Source organism: Crotalus tigris, unplaced genomic scaffold (genome assembly GCF_016545835.1).
Source record: "Crotalus tigris isolate CLP2741 ecotype Arizona unplaced genomic scaffold, ASM1654583v1 scf7180000018397.210595, whole genome shotgun sequence".
In the NCBI taxonomy this organism is placed as follows: domain Eukaryota; kingdom Metazoa; phylum Chordata; class Lepidosauria; order Squamata; family Viperidae; genus Crotalus; species Crotalus tigris.
Window position 1 is genome coordinate 127,314 of NW_024096981.1, and position 18,585 is coordinate 145,898.

The 18,585-nt window shown below is 42.5% G+C and overlaps 1 protein-coding gene across 1 annotated transcript in view; it reads right to left on the minus strand.

The window, feature by feature from the left end:
- Positions 1-8,479, minus strand: part of LOC120311928 (methyltransferase-like protein 7A) — a 28,033-nt gene extending 19,554 nt beyond the window's left edge. Inside the window, exon 1 of the mRNA XM_039352024.1 lies at positions 7,985-8,479. Within this exon, the coding sequence (XP_039207958.1) occupies positions 7,985-8,479 (495 nt within the window). The remainder of the gene's footprint in view (positions 1-7,984) is intronic.
- Positions 8,480-18,585: the final 10,106 nt, after the last annotated feature.

Here is an 18,585-nt window from a genome sequence, read left to right on the forward strand (position 1 = left end):
CTTCCACTCAGTTCAGGGCAGCCCTCCAAACTGGCGGAGAAAAGACTGGCCATAGCAATATGACTCGTCATTAGGCTGCAGACAGCCAAAGTCAAATCTACTATCAAGCACTTTGAAAGCAATGTGGATGAAACTGGGTGAGATCTGATCTTCTCAGGACTAAAACTCAATACATCAAGATACGATGAAGGAAGCTGATTTATCCATTGTTAAATGAATAAAGAGATACACTTGACCATAAAGTCAAATAAGTCGTATTAAAAGACAAACAAGTTGTAATGTATGTACAGTAACAACTTATATTTGGATAACCATCCCCTAACTCATTTGTGGTCTCAATTTCCCCTCTAAAAATGCTACTTTTTTTTCACGAATATCCAGTGAGATTGCATTCACTGTAGATACCATTATTATGAGAAAAAACAAATTCCTTTCTAATAACTACTTATACAGATTCACAAGTTTAACTGTTCATCTGTTTTCCTTTTCTTCTATACTAAAAAGTATCATTGGAGCTTCTCTTTTTAAGGGAGTGTTCATTTTATTTGCCCTTCACCGCTTCTTCCTAAATTTATAGTATCCTTTTAAGATGCAGTCACCAACATTTCAAAGGAATGATGGGGAGAATAAAATAAACCTCGTATCATGACAAGCAGAAATGGTAGAAGAATAATGTTTTTAACTCATTTGTTTAATTAGTTTGTTTTTATCTAGATCTAGAATTTAATTGTGGACAGCAAATCGCAGTTTAGGTCAAACGTATGCAGAAATATTAAAAATTCAAAAGGGTTCAAAGAATTGTAAGTTTCACTGTGTATTTATGAATTCAATTTTTATGTCATTCATCTCCCTTGCAAGCTGACTCTGGGTGGCTTACACATTATAAAACAAGTAAAAGATAATTAAAATATTAAAGTTACATAGATTAAAATATCATTAAAAACTGTACTAAAACCAAAATTGAGAGAGCTAAGAGATGGACGGGAAGGGGATGAGGTCTTATTCCATCAGCCACCTAAAGCAGTGAGCTGGTGTAGGAGTAATAGTCATGTTATTTTTCCTTTAAACAATAGAGTGGAGGCTTTGGTACTAAGTTAAATATATATATATATATAATATCATAAAAATCAGCTTTGCAAGATAGTCCAGACAAGAAGCACACCCAACCTTTTTTGTTCTTTTTCCTCCTTTTCTTCTCCCTATTTCTTTCCCATTGTGTCCTACTATTTGCTTTGTATTTTGTATTTTATTTTACATCTTAATAAAATGTTTTTTAAAAAAAGAGAGAAATCTCTCTAACTCTTCTCTCATACATTTGACCTTTACTTGTGCTAAAGAAAGACGTTATGTGATACTTTAGAAAGCCAAAAAAACTCCCAAAGTAGTATTGTGCCCCAGCAGACATACCAAATGGGCACAGCCTGTGCTGTGACAGCCTAAGGCTCTTTTCCCTATGTTTTCCTCACGTAAACCCTCCTTCTCCTCTTGCTACAGAGTGAGCAGCTTGATCTATTCGGGTTCCTACTCAAGTTTCCTCCAAATCAAACTTGATCCCTGATGATTTCATGCAAACGTCCCCATTTGGTGGGTGGGAAATATTTTTGGAAACAATTAAAAAGTGGCTTGTCATTGCTCAGAGAAGTTGTTTTAACTTTCCAATTTAGCTTCAACCTAGTATTTTCTGGAGATCTCTCACTGAAGTACCAAGCAGGCTCCTCTCTCAGGCAAGAGGCTTGCTGCCATTTACTAACATTAAAGTTGTGCATATATTCATTAAAGTTGTACACCGTCTGTAAATGATTCAGAAACACAGGCAGGCAGGAAAGGTGCTGTTGCTTTAAGAAGGAATCCCATTCATAGCGAAAGTTAAGTTTGAAAATCGGTAGCATAAAGAACAGCAGAGAGGTGCTGTTTGGGGGGATCTAAAGCTCCTGCTCCCCATCATTTTCTGTTGGAGTCATTGGTTAAAACAAGTTTGTGCCGTGCGGTGCAAGGGAATGTTGTTTTGGTGTTTGTTAGTGCCGTGTGCAACAGCTGTATAGTAGCGTGTGCAAAACAAAGTTAGCACGTGTAATATGCTAATATGCTGTGTCATGACAAATGTGGTTGGTGTAAGGTGGTCACCAGGTGCCTATAAACCCGCCTTCTGATAACACAATAAAAGGGATGCTTCGTCTTTGTTCGAGGCTCCCATCCCGAGGAAACCACGTGTACGTGTCTGTTCTTCAACACCCATGGGAGACCGCTGGGCGCGTGAAAACCCGCAAATGGTGACCCCGACTTCAGCTTGGCCTGGCCGTAATGCACCCACTGTAGACCAGTTAACTGGAAGTGGGAATTACACTTACCTGGGGAATCAACAAGCAATGAACCCTGTGTTCTATTCCCATTCAGCTCTAGCTGCTAAAGCTGCTTTAACAAGAGTAGATGACCCACAAAGGGGAACAAAAGGCTCTTTTGTAAAGATTTTTCAAGGGCCTAATCAGTCTTATGGGGAATTTGTGGATCAGTTACAAAAGGCCATTTCTAGGGAAATCACAAATGATATAGCCTGCGAGGAATTGTTGAAGAAACTTGCCTTTGAAAATGCCAATGAGGACTGCAAACGAATCCTGCAGCCCTTAATGAGCAAACCTGATGCAGGATTGGCAGAATATATTCAAGCCTGTAGAATTGTGGGGACCAATGCATTTAACATGGAAACTTTGGCTATGGCCTTACAAAAAGCAGGAAGTAATGGGCAAACTGAGGGTAAAGCTGGTAACTGTTTTAATTGTGGGAAGCCTGGTCATTTTAAAAATCAGTGCCGGGCCCCAGGAGGGGGTGCAAATAAAAGCAGGGGAGTAGGAGCCAGACCAAAAACTGTCTGCCCGCGCTGTAAAAAGGGGTTTCACTGGGCAAACCAGTGTCGCTCCAACCCCATGCCCGCTGATTCCCAGGAACCGGGAACCTAGAGCTGGGGCATTCAGCTAGCCCCGCCTCAAAGGCTGAACCTTATCATTTTGTCCTGGTGGCCTCTGAGACAATAACCACAGGTTTATCTGGGCTGTCATATTTTTTGCCAATCCAGCCGGCTGTCCCTTTTCCCCCTGATTGTGACACCCCTCTGTTAGTGTTTCCTCACCGTGACTTTATTATGCAGGGAGTAATGGCTATGCCATTTTTGAAAGACCCAGCTGACTTTACTTCAGTCGCTTTGGCATTTACCCCTAACACTCCCATGACTGTTTTTGAGGGAACAGTAGTGGCAACTGCCGTCCCTGTGCCCCAACAACCACAAGTTTTGGCCATTGAGCAAGAAATTCAAAAGTTCCACCCCTCTATGGCCTTTCAAGTCAATGGACGCTCCTTTTTTGGTATTCTAGATACCGGAGGTGATGTATCGGTCATAAGAGAGGAGGAGTGGCCCTCTGAGTGGCAGACCGACAGCGCACCGTCGGTTCGGGGAGTGGGAGGAGTCCAACACGCACGTGTGAGCAAACACTGGCTTTCTGTGACCTCAGAAGAAACATCAGTAACTGCCCACATTAAACCTGTCATTCTTCCACTTCATACTAATCTGTGGGGTCGGGATTTGATGAGTCAGTTCAATGCAAAATTAATTTTGGATTAAGATGTCTCAATTAATAAAGTTAAACCTCTTGACTGACACCCCAGTTTGGGTGGATCAGTGGTCTTTAACCAAAGAAAAATTAGCCGCTCTGGTGCAATTGGTAGATCAACAATTAGAGTTAAAACACATTGAACCCTCATTGAGTCCTTATAACACTCCAGTGTTTGTCATAAAGAAAAAATCTGGAAAATGGAGAATTTTAAGTGATCTCCGGGTTATCAATAAGATCATTCGCCCCATGGGAGCGCTCCAATGCGGTTTACCTAATCCTAATTTGATACCAAAAGACTATGACCTTATGGTTATAGATTTAAAAGATGCATTTTTTTCTATTCCACTACACCCAGAGGACAAACACCTATTTGCTCAAGGAATGCTAAACAGTCCTACAATATGTCAATATGTTGTCAATCAGGTTTTAAGACCATATCGGGACAAGTTTCCTCATTTTAAAATTTACCATTATATGGATGATATTCTAGTGGCAGCTCCAGGGCCCTCAGGTACAGTATCAGCAACCTTGCCTGTTCTAACCTCCATTTTTCAAACAAATGGGTTTTTTATTTCACCTGAAAAAATTCAGCTTAAACACCCCTTTCTGTACTTGGGCCACAAGCTTTTAGCCTCACACGCCGAGCCTCAGCTGTCTAAGTTGTGTCTTCCACCATGCCCAACCTTAGTCCAACTTCAACAATATTTAGGATCAATTAATTGGGCCCGTCCCTACATGGGACTAACCACCTCTCAATTGGCTCCATTGTTCTCTGCTCTTATGCAGGGAAAAAATCCAGGAGATAAGATCGTGTTAACTCAACAACAACTTAAAACTTGTGACATCATTCAACATGCATTGTCAAAAGTATGGGTCGATCGTGTTCAGCCCAATATGCCTTTTTCTATGCTAATTTTCAACACTGTTGACCTTCCTACAGCAGCTTTGGCTCAGATCGTGTCTAACAAAAAAATGATGATTGTAGAATGGATCCACTTATCTCACACCCCAAAGAACACCATTTCACAGAAACATACGCTCTTTGCTCAGCTTATAACAAAATCTCGCTTTAGGGCAAAGGCTTTAGGGGGTGTTGAACCATCCTTTTTATATATCCCTTGTTCGCTAACGGCTTGGGACAGTTTGTTGGCCAATTATGAATCTTTGCAGCAAGCACTTGCTGATTGGCCAGGAGAAGTGTCTTGTCATCCACCATCAGATCCTCGCATTTTTTTATTAAAAACAGTCCCATTTAAATGGCAATCTCCTTATGTTTCTTTCCCTTTAAAAGAAGCAATAACGGTGTTTGCAGACGGCAGCAAGACTCATGGAGCCTGTGCTTGGAAAGAGGAGGGTAAGTGGTGTACAAAAATCACCCCCCCCACAGACGTCAGCTCAGCGCTCTGAGTTAGTGGCAGCCACAATGGCATTTTTTCATTTTAAAGATCAACCTTTTAATTTGATCCTGGACAGTTTATATGTTACCCAAATTGTCAAAACCATTTTTGATTCTTATTTAGCACCAAATGTCTCAATGGATCTGTTAACATTATTTTTGGACTTGCAACATCTCATAAATGATCGGAAACATCCATTTTTTGTTGCTCATATTCGTAGCCATCAGCCTTTTCCAGGTCCACTCCAAGAAGGCAATGATGTTGCCGATGCTGCCGCCTCACAAACACCTCTTAATATGCCACTCACTTTTTTAACCCCTTGGGAAAGTCACTCCTATTTCCATCAGAATAAGAAAGCATTAATCAAACAATTTAATCTTTCAGCTGCTGAAGCTACTGCCATCGTTCAGCAATGTCCAACCTGTAGCAAGCAAGCACACTCCATACCACTAGGAGTAAATCCTCGTGGTTTGGAGAGCTGTCAAATTTGGCAAATGGATATTACTCAATATCCTCCCTTTGCCCCTTGGAAACATCTTCATGTTTCTATTGATACATATTCTGGCTTTATTATGGCTTCCCCCCAGAGGGGTGAGGCCACTAAACATGTTATCAATCACTGTATTCGGTCATTTGCATCGTTGGGACGCCCCAAAGAACTAAAATCAGACAATGGACCTGCTTATATTAGCTCTGCTTTTGCAGAATTCTGTACAAAATGGTCCATTGTTCATAAATTTGGCATTCCGTATAATAGCCAAGGTCAAGCCTTGGTTGAGCGAGCAAATCAAACATTAAAAACAGCTCTCAATCGATATTTAAATGAAAAGGGGAAAATCGCCCCTGGCCTCCCAGCAGTGCAAAACATCCTTAACTTGTGCCTTTATACACTAAACTTTTTAAATCTGACGGGCGATCCACCATCAACAGCTGCCTCTCGTCATTTTTCAACAGTCCCTCCCCCTACTTCAAGACCTCCAGTCTACTATCGACGGCTTCCAGACCCCACGTGGAAAGGTCCTGCAGAGCTTATCACCTGGGGGAGAGGCTACGCTGCAGTAGATGATCATGGCAAAATCATTTGGACTCCAGCTCGCTGTGTTCGTCCTTATTTGGTTCAATCTCCACCATCCTAACCAGACATCAGATGACCATGGACCCTGGGCCCATAACTCTTTTATGAAAGATGTGCAGAATATTTCTCGCCTTTTGAACAAGACTGAGTGTTGGATGTGCATGCATATTCCAACCCTGGAGGAGGGGGGACTTTTTATGCATGCGGTGCCTTTTAATACAACTGGTTGGAAACAATTTCCTTGGTCTAGAGGGACTCTTTCCAATGCTATGGTGAATTATAAGGTATATACAATAGGAAGCAGAATCCAGGAAAAAGCAGCGTTTTGTTGGGAATATAAGAACACTGCTAAAAACTCTGTTTTAGTAGGCAGATACCCATATTGTAACATCACATTTCAACTTTCAAACAACATGACTAGACCACATCCCTTTAAGAAAATTCCTCTTTTTGACTCCCTTGATGATTTTTCTGAATATATGTGTACCTATCAAATAACTGGATGCTCGCTATCAACAGGATGTCACCCCGGCAACACAGACACGATGTCCACACTCTTCCTTTGCAGTATTGTAAGAGCCATGGCTCGCCAAACTGTGCAAAGCTCCAACACGACTACAAATATATTAAGTAATGTATGGATGCTTTGTGGCCGGCGGGCATATCAACGTATACCCCCACGGTGGTCTGGCCGTTGTACATTGGGCTTTCTTGCTCCCTCAGTTTTTGTTTCAGATCAGCCACCTTCAGGCCGTTTGCGCAATCGAAGAGATCTAGAAAATGGCCTGGGAGGACCTGGCAGTACAGGAACGCAAATTGCACGATCTATATTTCCATCTATGGGGGTAGCCATGAATTACAGAGACATCTATGCATTAAATAACTGGACTATGCACATGTTCAACGCTACCATTCAGACTACCAAATTGTTAAACAAGGAAGTGGCAGAAATACGAGAGATTGTTCTACAAAACCGTTATGCTTTAGACATTATCCTTGCCTCGAAAGGAGGAGTATGTGCCTTAATCCATTCTCATTGTTGTGTTTATATCTCTGATTACAAAGCCAATATCACAGGTACCATTGAGCATATGGAAGACATGGTTCGTCATGATCCATTACAATCTGACAGATCTGGCGCAATAAACATTTGGGATGCCCTATGGTCTTGGTTACCTGACGGAACCTGGCTGCGATCTTTAGTTTCTGGTATTATAACTATTGTAGTTATTTTAGTTCTGATATGTTGTTGTATTCAATGTTTGCCTTCTTTGTTTATGATGTTTAAAAATTTTTCCTCAGGAACTGTCACCCACCAACAGGTCAATTTAGTAACTACACCTATCACTGCAGTTCAGCAACCCTTGCTAACTAAACCAGCCTTCACTTTGCCAAGCGACACTGAGGATGACTTCCTATAAAGCGCAACCTCCTTATTTTTTAAATAAAACAGAAAAGTAGGAGATGTTGGAGTCATTGGGTTATCTGGCCTGTTAGGCTGAGTCATCAGCTGCAGTAGGCCAAGGTATGAGGAAGTCAAAAGTGAAAAAACAAGTTTGTGCCGTGCGGTGCAAGGGAATGTTGTTTTGGTGTTTGTTAGTGCCGTGTGCAACAGCTGTATAGTAGCGTGTGCAAAACAAAGTTAGCACGTGTAATATGCTAATATGCTGTGTTATAACAAATGTGGTTGGTGTAAGGTGGTCACCAGGTGCCTATAAACCCGCCTTCTGATAACACAATAAAAGGGATGCTTCGGCTTTGTTTGAGGCTCCCATCCCGAGGAAACCACGTGTACGTGTCTGTTCTTCAACACCCATGGGAGACCGCTGGGCGCGTGAAAACCCGCAATTTTCAAAGCATGCATAGCCTAGTGCTCATTATTCAGTGGTCTTTGCCCTTTGACTTACTGGTCTGAGCACTCGCAGAACTTCCTTCAGGACAGCCTGGGTGTTGTTGACAGAGCAAAGCACCAGCGTGCCAACCACCACGTCCACAGAGCCATCTGGTACCGAAGAGATGTCCTCAGCGAAGCCGATCACAAAATTCTTGAACTGCAGGTGCGTATTCTGAGCCATATTCTCCAGAAGGACGTTTCTATAGTTGGGATTGTAGTCCATGCAGGTAACATATGAGTTGGGTGGATAAAACTGAAAGTTGGTGCCGGGGCCCACGCCGATCTCCAGCAGGTGAAGCTTTCCCGAAGCATCAGCGAAGTCACTCATGTTCTTGAATAGCATCTCCTTTTTCTTGTGCATTCTTATATTATAGAGTTTGCTTGCTGTCTTCAAGAAAACTGGGAAGGTTTTTTTACAAATAGGGTCCCATAAGCCAAAATAGGCAAGCACATAGATGGGCAGGATGAGAATTTTCATGCATTGTTGGAAGATGAAAAGCATCATCATTGCCGGACTAGGAAGAGAAGCCCTCCCTGCAGCAAAGCAGCTTGACTCCCTCAATTTTTTGCTTTAAATATAGTCCGCTCCTCCCTGTTCCCTTAATGAGGCTGTGCAAGCAAACCAACACCCCCCACCCCCGGTTGGGATATGTTCCAGTTCTTCCTTAAAGTGTTAGCAACTCTTTCAGTCACTTGTTGAAAAAAATACCCAGTGAACATTTGAATTATATTTAAATGCAGATTGTATTTATTAATTCAATTTTTATGTCATCCATCTCCCTTGCAAGATGACTCTGGGTGACTTACAAGTTATAAAACTAGTAAAAGATAATTAAAATATTAAAGTTACATAGATTAAAATATCATTAAAAACTGTACTAAAACCGAGAGCTAAGATGGACGGGAAGAGGATGATGTCTTATCCCGTCAGACACCTCCAGCAGTGAGCTGGTGTAGAAGTAGTAGAGTGATGTTATTTTTCCTTTAAACAATAGAGTGGAGGCTTTGGTATGTGGGAAGTCAGCCCCACAGAGAAGGAAATATTAAAAGGGCAGAAAAATATATTTCCTCAAAGGATCTTAAAGAGGCAGAAAAGCATGCCCAGTTTTTCTTAATAGCCCCAGGTCTCCCTCCCCCAACCAGAAACCAGCTCTGTAGAAATGCAGATGGAGGCCCCAGCTGGAAGATCAAGAAGATAAAGACACCTAAAATCTACATACTCAACCCAAACTCTAAGACAGGATATAATAGGATTAACACAGAGACACCAAAGGGCACACTCAGACTCAGGTCAAAGTTCATGCCAGAGGAAGCGACTCCAAACAAAAGGCTCCAGAGGGTATAAAAACCCACTCCCCACATGTGCTCAGCCCCTTTTTCCCTCTTTTCTGCCTGAGCCATCTTTCTGTCTAATTGTCCTCTTCAATAAACTGCAACTTTCTTTCTAAAGCAGTCACCATGTTGTTTATCCCCGGCTTGGACTGAACCAAGACTTTTCTTCCAACAGGTACTATTTTAAAAAATAGATACTTTATACCATTAAAATCAGCTTTGCAACATAGTCCAGATAAGAAGCACCCCCAGAAGTACTAGCTCTTTTTTGTTCTTTTTCCTCCCTTTCCCTCACTTTCTTCTCCATATTTCTTCCCCATTGTTTCCTACTATTTGCTTTGTATTTTGTATTTTATTTTACATCTTAATAAAATGTTTTTTTTAAAAGGGAGAAATCTCTCTTTCTAACTCTTCTCTCATACATTTGACCTTTACTTGTGCTAAAGAAATATGTTATATGATACTTTAGAAAGCCAAAAAAACTCCCAAAGTAGTGTTGTGCCCCAGCAGACATACCAAATGGGCACAGCCTGTGCTGTGACAGCGTAAGGCTCTTTTACCTATGTTTTCCTCATGTAAACCCTCCTTGTCCTCTTGCTACAGAGTCACAGCTTGATCTATTCAGGTTCCTACTCAAATCTCCTCCAAATCAAACTTGATCCCTGATGATTTCATGCAGACATCCCCATTTGGGGGGGGGGTTTGGAAACAATTAAAAAATGGCTTTTCATTGCTCAGAGATGTTGTTTTAACTTTCCAGTTTGGTTTGAACCTAGTATTTTCTGGAGATCTCTCACTGAAGTACCAAGCAGGCTCCTCTCTCAGGCAAGAGGCTTGCTGCCATTTACTAACATTAAAGTTGTGCATATATTCATTAAATTTGTACGTCTGTAAATGATTCAGATACACAGGCAGGCAGGAAAGATGTGGTTGCTTTACGAAGGAATCCCATTCATAGCATCAGTTAAGTCTGAAAATCAGCAACATAAAGAGCAGCAGAAAGGTGCTGTTTTGGGGATCTAAAGCTCCTGCTCCCAATCATTTTTAAAGCATGCACAGCCTATTGCTCATTATTCGGTGATCTGGATAGACCAGACTGAATTCCCCTCTTTGCCCTTTGACCTACTGGTCTGAGCACTTGCAGAACCTCCTTCAGGACAACCTGGATGCTGTTGACAGAGCAAAGCACCAGCATACTAACCACCACATCCACAGAGACTTTGGTACTGAAGAGATGTTCTTGGCGGAGCCGACCACAAAATTCTCGAACTGCAGGTGTGTGTTCTGAGCCATGCTCTCCAGAAGGATATTTCTAAAGTGGGTATTGTAGTCCATGCAGGTAACGCGCGAGTTGGGTGGATAAAACTGAAAATTGGTGCTGGAGCCCACGGCGATCTCCAGCAGTTACCTCCTTCGGAGCCTTCCTGATCCCGATGGGCATGCCGGCATGGGTCTGCCTGCTTCATCCTGAAAAGCACGGTTCACCCAGCACTTCCCATTCTCACACACACGTCTCTCCAAATCCTTCCCATTCTCTTCTGCCTCTTTCTCCAAAGTCTTTTCTTCTCTCCATCTCCCACCCAAACTGCCTCCTTTTATATCCCTTACTGTCTCCGCCCCCTCCTCCTCCTTTCTCTATCAGGTGAGCCAGAAGTGCCGATCCTGGGGCCTTTGTCTTGCCCCAACTAGCTCCGCAGCTCCTGAGGACTCTCTCATGGCAAGTCCTCTGCTATGCTGCTTTGGCTCATTTCCTCCCCACTACCGTTGGCTGGGCTGGGCAGGGCCGCGTACCACCTGCCATATGCCAATGTACCACCAATGGTATGCGTACCACTGGTTGAAATGCCCTGGGTTAGATAGCTTTTAACATTCCTAAATTGAAAAGATAAATATTCAGATTGATTATTTACTCTGTTCAGGAATTTAGGAATAGCTTTTAACATTCCTAAATTGAAAAGATAAACAGGTTGAAGATTATCTGAAGATAAGAAAAAGTTTGTTAGTACAAATTGGGGTCTGGTTTATTTCTTTAGTGAACTCTAAACAACCATTTTCCGTACAATTTACACCTCTTCTGACATCAGGCTTCATTTTAATGAACGTGTGTTATATTATGGGATGCAAATGTGTAACATGGTTGACCACATTTAACTGATTTCCTATGCAAAGGGGAGGTTGGGGCAAGACAAAGGCCCCAGGATCCGCACTCCTGGCTCACCTGATAAAGGAAGAGAAGGGGACGGAGACAGGAAGGGATTTCAACCAGTGGTACGCATACCATTGGTGGTACATTGGCACGTGGCAGGTGGTATGCGGCTCTGCCCAGCCCAGCCAAGGGTAGCGTGGAGGGAATGAGCCAAAGCGCCGTAGCACAGGACTTGCCATAAGAGAGTCCTCAGGAGATGCAGGGCTGGTTGGGGCAAAACAAAGGCCCCAGGAGCAGCACTCCTGGCTCATCTGATAGAGAAAGGAGGAGGAGGGGGCAGTTTGGGTGGGAGAGAGAGAGAGAAGAAAAGACTCTGGAGAAAGAGGCAGAAGAGAAAAGGCTTTTCTCACGGAAGTGGTGAGAGAGAGAGAGAGAGAGACAAAGAGAGAGAGGAAAGGATTTTGAAGGAATGTTTTCATGAGAATGGGAAGGATTTGGAGAGACGTGTGTGTGAGAATGTGGAGGATATTGGAGGAATGTGTGTGTGTGAATGGGGAGGATATTGGAGGAACATGTGTGTGAGAATGGAAGCGCTGGGTGAGCCGTGCTTTGCAGGATGAACCAGGCGGACCTATGCCAGCACACCCATCAGCATCAGGAAGGCTTCGAAAGAGGTAACTGCTGGGGGGGAAGCAGGAGGCTTTTCAGCAAGTGCCGCCAGGCCTGCAAACGCAGCACTGCCGCTCTGTTTTCCAACCCCTAAATTCCGGAGTATAGTTGGGCAGCCTTTGAGCACTGCTGACAAGCTGCAAATCTGCTGTAGTCTCAGCTGCTGTCCCCTTTCTTGGCTAGGTGAGACTGGAGCGTTCAGCCTTTAGTCAGGGCTGCCGGCATGGCAGTGGGCGGGAGCACCGGGTGAGCGCCACTTTGCAGGATGAAGCGGGTGGAGTTCCTTGCAAGTCCCACCCCAGCTATGGCAAGGAACTGCAAGTGCGTCTGCGCCCAGAGGGCAAGGAGAAGGAACCAGAGGATATATATTAGATATATTATATCTAATATAGTAGATATATTAGAGCAAACATGGAGAACTGGAATAACAAGGAGACAATTTAACAAATACAAATGGGCTAGTCTTTCCAGAAAACTGGCAATCAAATGGTCTCCTTTAATTCAAATAATGTATATAAGAATGGAGGGAGATCTATTTGATGACTTAAAGGTGCTGATATGTGAGCCTAGTTGGCAAAGGAAGAAAGCTAGAATAAGATTGGAAAAAACTGGGATTTTGACTCATTAAGGGGGATTTTATATTGCCAATTAGAGGGTTATTGAAAATAAGGATTTTATTGGTATAATATTGAAAAATTAGACTTAAAAGGGAAAAGAAAATTAAATATTATGAATATGTTTGATTTATTGATTAACTCAGGCAATATAAATAATGGTTTTGATTTATTAAAGGGGATATGGTGGAAAATAGATAACTCTTAGGAAATAGAACAAGATTATATGCTAATAGATAAAATGTGTATTTTGGATATTATAGTTTGTTATGAACTGAGATAAGGGAAAGTTTGGTTACCCAAAATCTGAAAATTATAAATATCAAACGTTAAATTGGAATGTTAATAAGAAATTAAAAATTGAGTAAAAATCAATATGGATTGTTTATGAAGATTGAATGTAATTAAGATATGTATAAGCTAAAAATTTATTGATAAATATAATAATGATGTTCTTATTGAGTTAATATAATTAGAAATGTACTAATCTGAATATGAGACAGTAAATGTTAAGGGAAAAAGAGAAGAAATATTTGATGTTGTAACCTGAGATTTGCACTAAGATTTTGTTATTGAACTATTGATTAACCCAGTCACCACGTTGCTTTTTAAATATTCAAATGTAAAACTGGAACATTAATAAAATATTATTAAAAAAAGAAGGAACAGAATATTACAGATAGCCCTTGACTTAGGACCCGTCACTTAGCAACCATTCAAAATTATGACTGACCTGAAAAAGGAGACATGCAATCCAGATCTGAAGTTCCAATGGTCAGCCTTGCCCTGCAATCACATGACCGCAATTCAGGCATTTAGCAACACAGTTGCATTTACTCCTTGTTCTTGGGTGTCCCATCTTCTAGAATTAAGCCTTTCTCGCAGATCAAAGAATAAGCCCTTGGAACTCTTAGCCATGGTACACTGTGTGCACAATGATTAGGCAAGTGAGTATTTTCACCATATCATTTTCATGCATATTTTCCACCTCCAAGCGGTATAAACTTGAACGCTTAGTGGATATAAGCAGATCAGATGACGTGTATTTGTATAATGAGGGAGAGTTTTGATCAACCCCCTATATCAAGGTGTGCATTAGGCAGCTTCTTTTCATCAGGCAAAATGGGGGAAAAAAGAGATTTAACTGACTCTGAAAAGTCAAAAATTGTAAAAACGACTTTCAGAGGGATGCAGCACTCTTGAAATTGCTAAAATATTGGCGTGATCAGAAGACTATCAAATGTTTTGTTGCAAATAGTCCACAAGCCCACAAGAAACGTGTTGAGAAAAAAAGACACACATTAACTGCCAAAAATTTGAGAAGAATCAAATGTGATCTATTATAATACTATTGGCCCTACCATTAGAAAGTGAAACTATTATTTTAATACAGGATCACTATCCATTCTAATCATCAAAACCTAAAATCAAAGTTTCATTTGTTTCCATTTCAAGCAAAGATGTCTAATTTCTTTTCATAAATGTGTAGTTCCTGAGATTTCCTCAGAAACAGACATTTAAAGAAAAATATGAAAAATGGCTTTTGCAGATTTACAACCTGCCTCCAGAAATGGTGAATGCTCCAACACTGGACGTTTTTAAGAAGAGACTGGACAGCCATTAATAGAGGGATAGAATCAAGATCACGTAAAGTGTTAATACCCTTCTACAATGCCTTGGTAAGGCCCCACTTGGAATACTGCATCCAGTTTTGGTCACCATGATGTAAAAAAGATGCTGAGACTCTAGAAAGAGTACAGAGAAGAGCAACAAAGATGATTAAGGGACTGGAGGCTAAAACATATAAGGAACGGTTGCTGGAATTGGGTATGTCTAGTTCAGACATGTCAAACACAAGACTCGCAGGCCAAAACCTGCCCGCCATATGATTGGATGCGACCCGGAAAGCTGTCCTGGAAATGACAAAGGTCCAGCCCCTGCCACCTTGGCATTGGCCCGAAGAAAGCAAGCACACATGGGCTTATGGAGCCCAGCAACAGTTGCAGCTCATTGGCCCCTTGGCTGACCGCTCATTGGCCCAGCAGTCAGCAACAGGAACTCTGCCACCCTCCCACTCCTCTAGCCCAGGAAAGTTGTGAGCCCAAAGGTGAAGTTGTCATTGCAGCCTGCTAGGCATATGGTAAGCCTGTAGCTGGGCTGGAGGAGGCAGGGCTCCAGGCAGCCGCATCAGCAACATCAGCCTTCTGGCCCCTTAACCCCTTGTTGTCAGCTAGGAAGGGAGGGGAGGATATGCAGGCAGGAAAGACTGAGGGATTCCTGTTCCTTTGGGTGCTCCAAGACCATCTCATTCTGGGGAAGCATCCTCACAAACTGAAAACTCAGCAAACATTCAACAATTGAGCCCATCTCTCTCAACCTTTGTAACTTTAAGACAGCTGGACTTCAACTCCCAGAATTCCCCACTAGCAAAGATCTAGACTAAAAGTACAAAGGGGAAGTCCTTGCTCCACAGTCCAGTGCCACAAAGCCCAAAACCCTTCATTGGCATACCATACATGTTAAAGAACTGGTACTAAAATAACTGATGGGCATCCTCCCCCGTGAGCCCCATCCGCTTGCCCCCTGGGTCCCCAAACCTCATTATGCTCTGAGGCTTTGTGGAAAATGCGTGGAAGTCAATGGAGGGATGCTTTGGGTCTCCCCCAAAGGACAGACCAACAGACCCTGAGAAATCTAACCAGCATTGCTTGCGAAAGCTAAATTTTGGATGGATATTTCAGGGATTTTGAGCTCTATTTCTGGGCTTCATGGACATAGGAGAGTTGTTGGAAAAAGATGGAGCAAGTGGTTCCTTGTTTCCTATTTGGGAAAGCTGGATGTGTCTTGATTCCCCCCCCCCTTCAATCAGAGACTGGAAGGCAGCCCTGAAAATATCAGAATCTGATCAGAAAAGGAGGAAGCTTAACTAGAGAGACTGAGCAGTCCTTGTGGCTGCTAGATCAGCTTTGGAGAGATGGTGGATTGCTGATTTTTTCCTCCATCCATACAGGATCTCTCTTGTATAAAATATTTATTTTCAACTGTATCAAAGAGGGCTGCAGTCGCTTGCTTTCTCTCCATAGATGCTGTGATATTGCTAAACCTGCTCAAAACTTCTGGACTTGCAGCATCCTACTGAGCCACCAGAGTGCATACCTAGTGTGCTCACAACTGCTTGCCTCACATGCACCTGGGACTTTGAGCTTTCTGTCCAGTCTCATCCATATATACATCTGCAGGGAAGAAGACTTGCATGCCAATATTTAAAACCCCAAAAATGGCTAAACGGAAAGTGGATTCTGAAAAAAAAGATGCTTTCAAAAGAGGTGGGATGTCACAGCAGCATATGTTCACAAAAGCAAAATCACAAAGTGAAGCTGCTGTGAAAGCTAGTTTTATAGTGGCAGAAGAGATAGCTAAATCAGCCTGGCCATTTACAGAGGAGGAGTTTTTGAAACACTGCATGATTAAAGTGTGAAATCTTGTGTCCAGACCAAAAGCAAGCTTTTTTTAATGTAAGCCTAAGCAGAAATACTGTTGTTGATCGGATATGTGAGCTTGCCACTGATTTACAAGGACAGTTGGTTGAAAAGGGAAAAGAATTTATTGCTTATTGCCTTGCTGTGGATGAGAGCACTGACGTCTCTGACACAGCACAGCTGACAATCTTCATCAGTGGAGTGGACTCGAGTTTGTGCATTATGGAGGAACTTCTAGCTATAGAATCAATGCATGGCACTACCACCAGAAAGGACATATTTGAAGCAGTATTCAAAAGTATAAATGATATGAAACTGCCCTGGGACAAACTTATAGGATTCACAACAGACGGAGCACCTTCAATGGGTGGGGAAAAGAGTGGATTAGTAGGAAGGATGCAGGGGGAAAAGGAAAAGCGAGAATTGCACAGGTGAACTGATAGCATATCACTGCATCATACATCAAGAAACACTATGCGGCAAAGCCCTGAAAATGGAACATGTAATACACACTGTAACACAGACAGTTAACTTTATAAGAGCCAGAGGTTTAAATCACCGTCAATTTAAGTCTTTTCTTGAAGACATAAATTCTGAACTTGGTTATCTCCCTTATCACACAGAGGTGCGATGGCTAAGTCGAGGAAAAGTGCTCAATAGATTTTTTGAATTGCGTATGGAAATCTGTCCGTTTATTGAAAACAAAGGAAAAGACTCCACAGCATTGCGGGATGAAAAGTGGTTATGTGAATTAGCTTTTCTGTGTGACATTACTAATTATCTCAGTGCACTAAAACTTCAGCTTCAGGGACGGGACCATGTGATCACAGACATGTACAATGTTGTGAAAGCTTTTCAAGTAAAGCTGCGACTGTGGGAGACTCAGATGCAGCAAGGAAACTTGAGTCACTTTCCCAGTTGCCAAAAAATAAAAAACCAAGTCTCCACCACTGTGTTCTCAAGTGCTCAGTTTTCTGATAAACTGAGCACACTTCAGATGGAATTTACACGTCGCTTTGTTGATTTTGAAAGACAGAAATTCAGTTTTGGATTGCTCAGCAATCCATTTTCAGTCAAAGTGGAGAGTGCACCTGTAAATATCCAGATGGAGCTGATAGAACTCCAATGTAATAGCACGCTGAAGGGAAAGTACGATTCTGTAGAACCCACACAGTTCACCAGGTTCATACCTGAAACAATGCCCCAACTCCCCCTACGAGCTGCTCGAAAGCTCTGCATGTTTGGGAGTACATACCTCTGTGAGCAACTTTTCTCTGTCATGAGGGTGAACAAAAGCGCACACAGAAGTCTGCTCACGGATGCACACCTCCACTCTATCCTGAGAGTATCCACAGCTCAAAACCTAACGCCAAACATGGATGAACTTGTAGCCAAGAAAAGATGCCAAACATCCAGTTTGGACAAAATGGCATGAGAACTAAAAAGCTTGTGTTTTTCTTTGTTTAAAATTTGTTTTTGCAGATTTATTTGAAATAAATAATTTATTTGTTCATATTTGAAATTTTAATCCTTTTTGCCCCGCTTCTTAGACATAATACACTTCTGAACTAATACGATACAATAGTCTTACTACATGCAACTGGCCCTTTGAAGGCAACCATGATGCTGATGTGGCCAAAGTTTCCAGGAAGCAGTTTCCTCCAAGTCCAACTTCTGCCTTGAAAGATCTCTGAGAGGAGCAGGAGGTGGCAGGGAAGCTGCGTGAGGGAAGGCTGCTCCAACAAGCCAGCATCCTTACCATGCATGATTGGAAATGGGGATTCCCTTTCAAGAAGGGCCAGCCTCCCTCATGCAGGACTGGGAAGTGCTGCTCCCCTGCCTCCTCCTCTTGCTTTCCAGAGATCTGTCAAGGCAGAAGAAGGAAACTACACACCCACACAGACACACACACAAATACATTCCAAGCTTGGAGACTAGGAGGCTATTCACATATGAGCTAACAAACTACAATCATGCCTGGGCTTGGGAAGAAGGCCCTTTCTATCCTCTGTGGATAAAAGTCCCCAAACCTGGAATGCAATGTGTGTGTGTGTGTGTGCGAGCGCGCATGCGCACATGCTTGGCTGCCAGAGGTTTGGGGAGGTGAAGAGCTTGTGGGACAACAAGTTGTCCCTACATCAAGTTAGCCAGTGCAACTTGTTCTGTCCTGACCCAGGTATCTCGAGTCAGCTGCGCTGAGTGAGCACCATTGAACTGGCCACGCCCACCTGGCCACGCCCACCCAGCCCTTTGAGGGCAACCATAATACTGATGTGGCCCTCAATGAAATTGAGTTTGACACCCCTGGTCTAGTTTAACGAAGAGAAGGACGAGGGGGGACATGATAGCAGTATTCCAATATCTCAGGGGCTGC